The sequence below is a fragment of the Dicentrarchus labrax genome, unplaced genomic scaffold (assembly GCF_905237075.1).
Source record: "Dicentrarchus labrax unplaced genomic scaffold, dlabrax2021, whole genome shotgun sequence".
In the NCBI taxonomy this organism is placed as follows: domain Eukaryota; kingdom Metazoa; phylum Chordata; class Actinopteri; family Moronidae; genus Dicentrarchus; species Dicentrarchus labrax.
In genome coordinates, this window is record NW_026136724.1 from 11,303,025 (window position 1) to 11,312,097 (window position 9,073).

General features: G+C 39.8%; 1 protein-coding gene across 2 annotated transcripts in view; it reads right to left on the bottom strand.

Moving 5' to 3' along the window:
• The window catches only part of gsap (gamma-secretase activating protein), a 32,159-nt gene extending 24,179 nt beyond the window's left edge, over window positions 1-7,980 (bottom strand). The window contains exons 1-17 of one of the 2 annotated variants that reach the window (XM_051393038.1): window positions 7,621-7,978; window positions 6,675-6,745; window positions 5,737-5,793; window positions 5,521-5,590; window positions 5,195-5,242; window positions 4,963-5,051; window positions 4,473-4,542; window positions 4,231-4,280; window positions 3,755-3,880; window positions 3,592-3,648; window positions 3,425-3,471; window positions 3,057-3,142; window positions 2,358-2,435; window positions 2,147-2,233; window positions 1,868-1,960; window positions 1,511-1,676; window positions 956-1,046 (exon numbers count right to left, since the gene is read on the bottom strand). In XM_051393038.1, coding sequence (XP_051248998.1) covers window positions 956-1,046; window positions 1,511-1,676; window positions 1,868-1,960; window positions 2,147-2,233; window positions 2,358-2,435; window positions 3,057-3,142; window positions 3,425-3,471; window positions 3,592-3,648; window positions 3,755-3,880; window positions 4,231-4,280; window positions 4,473-4,542; window positions 4,963-5,051; window positions 5,195-5,242; window positions 5,521-5,590; window positions 5,737-5,793; window positions 6,675-6,745; window positions 7,621-7,708 — 1,374 coding nt within the window. In that variant the 5' untranslated portion in view covers window positions 7,709-7,978. Of the gene's footprint in view, window positions 1-955; window positions 1,047-1,510; window positions 1,677-1,867; window positions 1,961-2,146; window positions 2,234-2,357; window positions 2,436-3,056; window positions 3,143-3,424; window positions 3,472-3,591; window positions 3,649-3,754; window positions 3,881-4,230; window positions 4,281-4,472; window positions 4,543-4,962; window positions 5,052-5,194; window positions 5,243-5,520; window positions 5,591-5,736; window positions 5,794-6,674; window positions 6,746-7,620 lie in introns of both variants that reach the window. The other variant, XM_051393039.1, reaches the window with a different exon arrangement.
• Window positions 7,981-9,073: the final 1,093 nt, after the last annotated feature.

Below are 9,073 nucleotides of genomic sequence, written 5' to 3' on the forward strand. Positions count from 1 at the left end.
GGGAGGAAAAGGAAGCAGGTGGAGAAGGAATTTGCAGTGTTTTCTTTAAGTTACAAAGTGCTGCAAACTAAGAAAAATAAATGTTAACAAGCAATCACCTGCTGCATTTTGTGCCGCTGACCCCATTAACAGAGTCTACAAAGAATACAAAAGTTATGTGCGGTGTCCAATTTCCCAGTGCTAGCTGCACTAATGAAGCTTGTGACTCATTTAACCTCTAAAGAAAGAATTTATTACTATCTATCAGTGCAGCTGGAACGTCTTAATTTAGGTGTACTACTAATAGAGTCTGAGTCATAGTCAGCACTGTGCCCAAACAAAATATCTGTCCCCTTTCTTTCTGTCTTTGTTTGGCTCTGTTTGATCTCTGCCCACTTGTCTCCTCTCCTCTCCTGTTTTAATACAGCATCCTGTCTTCTCTTTCTTCCTCTGTCTCCTTCCCTCCATCCACTCACTTCCAACTCAAGGTTGACACCTACCGAACTCACACAGAAATGCAGGAAAGCTTCCATCTCTACCTTTATCTGTTTGTTTTTTTTTATTTAAGTGCTCATTTTCCTTCAGGGAATAATAAAATAAAGTGACATTACATCTGATGAAAAGTGACTCTGTCAGATTTCCCACTTTTCTTCTTCTTTATCTTTCCCTCACGTCTGGGTTCAGTCTCTCCCTCAGCAAGGACGTATTATTGATCTTGTGACTTTGTTTAAACATTGATAACAACTGAAGTTTTCAATGACTTTATGTTCTACAAACAAATAGTGACGTTGTGTTGTATGCAAATGAAACGCTGGACCAAAGAGTACGTTCTGGGGGCCCAGACGATGTGTTACATCTTTATCTGAGGGGGAAAATAACGTTACCTAATGCTAACTTTGACACAAAAACTCAGTAAATTTGCTTTAAATGTCAATACTTATATCCTCCCAACTCCTTTCCTGCCTTCATTTTTTACCTTCAGCTCCAGGTTTGGGTCATTTCCCATGTAAACCAGCAGGCAGTGGAGGGCAGCCAGGCGCTGAGGGTCAGTCTTACTGCTGGGACACCTTGGATGGAGGTGAAATACAACAAATTTGCTTTTAAACAAAAGAAGACTATACAAACAGAGAGGTACAGAGGCAGATGCACCGGCAGACAGCCAGCAGTCAGGTACTATACTGTGATGCATGTGCTGTATTAAAAAAAAGTGGATTCAAGTTAAAAAATGAATAAAAAAACGAATGAATAAATGAATGAATAGGACAAAAAACTGTCCAAGAAAAGAATAGAGCAAGTGGCTACCGGTGCATCTTTATCGAGCAGGGGGGTTGAATCCAAGGTGTTCGCTGGCCAGGATCCAAGTTAAAGTTGTTGTTTATTCCAGGAAGACTCTGCAGGTGTATGCACACCAAAATAACTTCCTGCCTAACTATATTCTCCTCGGCTCTCAAGTGCCTCCTCTATGCATATAAATATCACCCCAATATTCATAAATCCTTCATTTCCACAAAAAGCTATTAATCATGTTCACCTAGGAGTGTCTGATCGCAGTATCTGCAGCAAGTAGGCAGGGCTAAGTTCAGCAGTGTGGATCCTCCCACTGGCCAGGTCCAACAGACTGCCGCTAGACTCTTCCTCTGCATGCAACACTGTCACGTTAGCCGACTGACACTGCAGGCCCGAGTCCATGTCAAGACCTTAAGGGTGGTTCAGACAGAATAATTAATGAATGAATGCGAGCACCGGTGTCTCTACATTTGCACAGGTTTCACATTTAAAAAAAAAAAAAAACATATTGGAAAAATAGGAGCGTGTAGCGTAGCTGAGAAACTGGCTTCAAAGCCATCGCTCAGATTGGACAGGGTTTGTGCAAAAAAAATAATCTTACCTGAGAGAAAGAGGGAGTGACAGAGCAACTCCTGCTGCCTGGTGTTGATACAATGGAAGAAATAACCCTGCAGATACACCAGGATGTAGTAACCTACACAGAGTAATAACACAGCATCAGTCAGGGTATATGTTAGCATGCTGTATGCACACCAGATATTTATTAGCCTGCATGAGGAGAGTGCATCTGTTTCTGTTTTGAATGCAAAAGTAGGAGACTCATGTTTGACACTCAAACTCACTTACTTGAATTTATAAGATTTTTGATGTGTGCACTGACCTATGGGGATGAAGAGCGGATGGAGCTGTGTGGCTTTCTGTGGGGGCTGGTCGCCGCCCAGAGATACTCTGAACGTCTTGCTGCAGTCTGCAGAAAGAGAGGAAATCTATATTTGTCACCATGTGCTCGAGATAAAAACAGTAACATGGAAAAAGAGACAGCAATAGAAATGTACATGTTTTGAATACACAACAGTAGATGGCATACACACCTTTGTGAAGTAACACAACGGTGTAGATCAGTTCTTGTTTGTCTTTAAGTGGTTGGCTGTAGCACACACACATGCTTCCTAAAAATAAACCACAGCACAACGCAGTTATCTATGACAATGTTCATGATAATCAATGAGAAATTAAATTAGTAGTGATATGTTCTGATAGAAAATACATTCACATATTACCTAACATTAATAAACAATTTTCAGGTTGTATCAATCACTCAGAGGGCAGGAATAGGGGTGAATGATTGAGATTTTGTATTTGATTCAGAAATCAAAGATTCAATCATTTCAGTGAATTAATCAAATAGGAATTCTGAAAATGACTCTTATCTTGTTAGAGGTTGGATTTCTAATCTAACAACTTCATCAGTTCTAATTTTACTTCTGCATAAATCATCTTATTGTCACTGAGATTCAGTCATTTCTGATCTCAAAAAACACAATTTACTCTTTTTATGTTTTATTGTATTTATGGTAAAATTGCATCATCATGTACTGCATATTATATACCATAGCTTCTGAGTTGTGACTGGGACTTACTTTCTTGTTTTCACAAAGAGAAATGCAAAACAAAAATGTACAGAATTAGTCAAACAACTGGAAAGTCAGTTTATTGTGCTGAGTGTGAGAAAATGTATGTGTGAGAGCACATCATTCATACAAGGATTTATGTGTGTGTGGAAGTGTTACCTATTCCGTTGGTGAACACTTCCATCCTAACAAGCTCCTGCTCTGGTCTCTCTATGTGATAATGGTCAAAACCCAGATTTACAAACCTGTTGGACACACACGTAGACACGAGAATTTCAGTTAGCGGGTTTTAGAGAAACATATAAACACAGTATAATCAGAATATTTGGGGACTTATAAACCTGAGAAATGATGCAGGTGTACAACAAACGGATAACTTGCACTGCACAGCAAGTGTGAAGGAGAAAAGTGTCTTTGTTTGCAGGTAAATATCAATAATAACCAAAAGGAATGCAGAATATAGGAGGAAGTATCTGCTGAGAAAACACAAGTCTATATTTATTCTGTACTAGTGGTTGTTGTCTTACTTGACTGCGTGGAAAGGATTAGCAGGCAACTCTAATGGGAGTTCCAACTGTGGGACAGTAATATAAAGCAAGAAAATGATATGTTATTATCAAGTCACATTGTGGCTATGACAGCATGTGCAAAAGACTGGTACTGTGTTACAATATAAGACCTAAAGAAAACTCACCACAATTTCACAGTTATGGTTGAGGTAAAACTGGACACATCGCATCAGGAACTTTTCCTGTAAGAGATATTTTTTGTTATTCAGTGCAATTAATATGATGTTTTGTCTTTTTATGGACACATGCAATTCAACTCAGGGTCCTCACAAGTACAGTTGTACATGCCTGTGTGTGTGTTGCATTATGAGTGAGATAGTAGAGTCTTTGTGTGTGTCCGTCCCACTGGACCCAGCAGAAGTCCTCCACTATTCTCTCAGCTGTTTTGGACAAACGCTCAGGATTCGCCATCACCTGGATCGCAAACACAAACACATTCATATTCATATTGTAGACACGCTGAATCCTTAATGCAAAGCTCCCCAGGAGGACAGGAGACACCGTACATTTTATGGCCTGAGAATGAGGGCGAAACAATATATTCTTTGCGCTGGGTTATGTAAATACATTCCAACCTTTTTTGCTTAATTACTAGATATGTGCAAATAATTTATACCTTTAAAAAACTGCAAAGAACCAACCAGCCAGATAAAACCTCCATGCAATTTGTAGTTAAGCTGAAGAGACTATCCACAGACACTTCCCTCAAAAAGAAAAAGAGCTGGCTGATGTGAGCAATGTGCTGGATATAGAGCTCAACTCACCACTCTATAACCCTCCTGTCTCGTCAGCAGAACATGGTAGAGATCCACATCTGGAACACAGAAGGATAACTATGCAGAACTACAACTATTGTATATATATATAATGTAATGTTTCTCCAGAGAATGCTGTTTGTAAAAAGCCAGATGATTTCTCTCTAAGTTTGCTGATGTGTTTTGTTACAGATTAAAGAAATATAGCCGACAGAGGCAGACAAGTGTAAGGGCAGGGCACAAAGACTCACATCCATCCTCAGTCAGCAGTAGGAGGTGGCTCTCCAGCACTGATCTCCTGTCAGTTTCTGAATGAAGGAACTAGGGACGCACAGCAAACACGAGTCAGCATGTGAATGACTGTTACCAGATGGGAAAATCAACTCGCTGATTTTTATATTTAAACGCAATCCTCAAACATTCTTCGCATATGTTTAAATTTGTGGTTTGGCAATATGGCGAACAACAGTAAGCAGTACAAAGGTCATAGCGACAGTGGCTTAATAACATATACATTTATAATATCCCTCTGTTGATAAAAAGACATAACTGAGAAAGAGAGACGGATAAAAAAAAATGACTACAGCAACTACAGGCCAGTGCACTTTCAGCAAGATTGTAAAATAAATAGTCTATGGCACTTGTACACTGTAAGCGCTGATGCTCCATAACTGCAACGTCAGCTTGTGGCTGCAGTAAAACCTGCATGAAAGTGGCCAAGACACCACACTTAAACTCTACCTGCACTTTGACCCTGCAGTCCACTGCCTTGAGGACTTTGGTGTTATTGATGGGCTGGATCTCAATCAGGAGAGTTAGACACTTGGATACTGCAAAGACAGAATGAGAGAAGAAATGACCTGAAGGATTTTGACTAGAAACATTAAAAGAAATATGTTGAATACTTCAGGAAGCTAAAATTGATGTCACGCTCTGTAAATGAAATAGAGAGGATGAGATTTTTGGGTGTTACTTGGTTTGAGGCGCTCCTCTCCTCTGGTGTTTTGTGCCAAGCTGACAGCTGAGAAGAAGGGAAAAAAGCACAGGCAAGGGGGTCATGTGACTTAATTTACATATATCTTCCACAGAGACTGCACTAAATCTGGGTTTCGGTCAATAATCTGCACCAAAACTGCATCTGTAGCCTTGTTCTTATGGGTCTCTAGCTGCAAAATAGGGATGAAATCGGTGGTACAGATCAAGCTAAGCAACGTCTCACTTAATTGTCTGATTTGGGGTCAGTATTGCTAACAGTGTCTATGGCTAGCAGTCCTTTACCTATACATTACAGGGGCTCACCTAACAGCGTCTCCTCCTTGTTCAGGGAACAGCTGCTGACACACACCTGCTTGTCGAATGTGTACAGGAGCTGTTGGAGAGAAAACACACAGCCACATGGGAACAGGTGCACACACACACACACACACACACACACACACACACACACACACACACACACAGAAGCCAAAATCTGCATAACTAAGGAGAAGGAGATGCGACACACATTCACAATACCTTGTTCTGTTTGGTGTTGGAGTCATATTTCCCAATTCTGGTGGTCCCTGTTGCTCCCTGTCAGAATAAGAATAGATTCTTCGAGTTAGGTCATGTATCATTAGATCAATCAAACTACAAAGATGGATAATCCTAATCGGTCCAGAGCAGACCTACTTTCCCACTGGTGTCTTCAATGTGTGGAACGTCATGCTTGACCTCTTCATTACCTTGGCTGACCTTGCTGATTATCCTGACTAGACCTGCTTGACTTCAAACCCAGCCATTCACCGCTTACTTTTTTTGGTTCAGAAGATTTCAAATAAAGGAAGTCTACTTTGAAACCCAAGGCACAGCCAGGCATGTGTAAAACTGTGAACCTTGCACTGAAAAAAAAAGATTATTTCCTCTTTGCAGGCTGCACACTGTCTTTAACCTCCTAAACCCACAGACTCTTTGGCGGGTCTATCATTAAAAATTTATGCTGTGCAGAGAGGCACACTTCAACACCCAGAACTTTATTTCAAATTCTAGTAAGGATCCTGAGGTTTCCAAAAATACCAAATATGTCAAGCAGAATTATAGAGAAATCTGAATAAGAGAATATGGAATTTTTCATTTGATAGTGTCCACTTGATGATGAATGGGGGAGACATAAAAAAAAATGGCATCTGGGATTTGAATATTTCACCCACTATAACTTCAATGAAGCACTGGGACAAGCAGATACAGAATAACTAGCACACAGTGTGCATATAATGTTATATCTAACATATAGTACAAGCTGTGAAGACAAAAAGAGGGAGCACTGGGTCTATTACAGAAGTAAGAAAGAAGAAATGACAAAACATGCTGATTATTATGTGCTTAAAGTATTATTCTTGTGATGAGACCAAAGCATGTTTTACCCCAATTAACTGAAGGAAACACCTCATGCAGTGCCGTCACAATGGACATACCTTCCAGGAGTAAAGGATGCCCCCGTCGCTCTCAATGTTCAGGATACGAGTGTCCACTGCTCCAGAGTATTCTGCAGACACAGCATCATCATTATGAACCTGTGCATCTTATAATGTCTAAAAGTGTTCATGCTAAATGAGAATGTAGTGCGTTTCCACTGTGTATTAAGTTGGTATTACATGTGTAAAGTGTCCAGATGTGCAGGTGGATTATTTGGCAGGAATCTGTAAATATGCTGTTTTAATGTGACGAGACTTAATGAGATGTATTACCTGCATAACACATTTTTATCACCTGTCTGTGTACTAGTATGTTTACATTACATTAAGTGTCATATACAGAGATTTATTTCTTATAATGTTACAATAGACTTTTGGTTGCTTAACTGCATGAAAATCCAAAGTCTTGCTGTGATATTTGGATCCTACTACAGACATTTTAAGGAAATCATTCAATATATTGTATTTTATATCGTATTTTAGTGTAGTTTATCTTTTAATTTGAAAATGTTCTCTACCTTTAAAGACGTTTTAATGCGTGTTGTCTGCTTTAGATTAAATATGTCCTCCATTGCTCTCTCTATATGGTATTTAGAGAGGATATGTGAAGAGTAAAGAGCGCCATCTACTGGTCAACACCTATTAATCTTTAATTACTTTGGGTTTCAGATTTTTTCCACTTTTAGAAGCTAAAGCTATAGGACACTTCTTGCCAAATTTTATCCGCTAAATCGAGTTTCTAAGACATATTATGCAATTTAGTACCAATTACACAATCGTACAGTACAGTTAAATGTGCTCTAGATTCTGTAATAACAGTGAAAGGTAACATTTGACCTTTAAACATGGCACTTTTAAGCCAGCTAACTATAAGTCAAAGCTAGCCTAAATAAATAAGTTATGTTAACAGAAAGAAACAGTGACCGCTGACACCTGAACGCCTCACCTTTCACCCTGCAGACCGACGCCTCCTTCCTGAGGATATCAGCCACCACATCCCTGTGCAGGTCAAACTTTGACTTTAATTTCAGCATGTGAACACTTCAGTCTTCAGTCTCCTTTAGAGCTCAAAATCCGTGTTTTTTAAATTACTCCGGAGTGTTTCCTTGAGAAAAGGCAGCACCTGGCAACTGGTGTATGTTCGGGCATCATGTGACCGAAAGTCTGCTTGTTAACTTTGAGCACTTGGGGAAGCAAAAAAAAGAAACCAGTAGAGCACAGTAGAGTCCACACATCCACATTAACTACCTACTTCTTCTTCTTCTTGGCTTCAGTATTTTTTATTGACATGCGGAAATGTCATGTTGTCGCACTGTTGGCTCCTCCCCCCTCAGGGAGCAGACAGCCGGGAGATTCGCTCCCATAGGCCGAGGAAAGCGTCAGTTCAGCGGGTTGGAATGTCCCACCGCCCCGCTGAATGGGGGCGTCATATTATCTGTGACAGCCGACCTTTTGTTTCTCATACAGCGGGTCCCAGTGGTAAATGTGTTGAACTGGAAGCCTGACGTTAATAGTTTGAGTTTTACAATAGATGTATGGGAAAGTGTGTGGTAAGTTTTAAGCTTTACATGCTTTGAGTTATTGCCACAAATATAGATCTCTGTATGCATTGATATGTAGTTCTTGAGGTACAAATCAATAACATGAGCATACAATACACCTCAAGGGGCTCCTGGAAAAGACTACACCTTTAAACTGATGCAAAAAATGAATATGCAACTATTTTAATAATCAAAAACTCAAAATATTCTCTGGTATTTGCATCTTCAGTTGAAGGATTTGCTACTTTTTCCTGTTTTTATATCATTGTGAATTGAATGTATTTGGATTTGGGGCTGTTGGTCAAGGAAAAATTGCATTTAACATTGTAACCTTGGACTGGAAAACTGGCTTAACTATTACTTTTGATGAATAGAGAAAATAATCAGTAGATCCTTAGAAAGAGATCCTTGGAAAAAAATCCCTAATTGCAGCCCTATAGTGCGTTTAGAGACATATCTGTTCTTGTAACTGCAAGTTTAGAAGCAGATATGGATTTTGCATTTGCAGCAACATGTAGTTTGTTTTCTTGGTGCCAGTCACCAACTGCAGTGAGACTTGCACACAGTCACAGTAATATATGTATTTGTTGTCTCTCCCGTATGTACACTGGTTGGGTTGATGGCGAGGAAATCTATCATTTTATATTGGGATATCGGGTGGTGTTTAAAGTGAGAAATATGCTGGTGTTGGTATGAAATTGTTGTTAAAGTTGCATAAAATACATCCAAACACTGGGACAAATGTTCCAGAAATCTGACTGGAGATGCAGCCAAATGCACCCTCATAACACGCCAAAATCTTACTGGGCAGGCTGAGGCCACCCAAATCAGTTGGCTCCAGTCTTGGCTGTCCTTCTG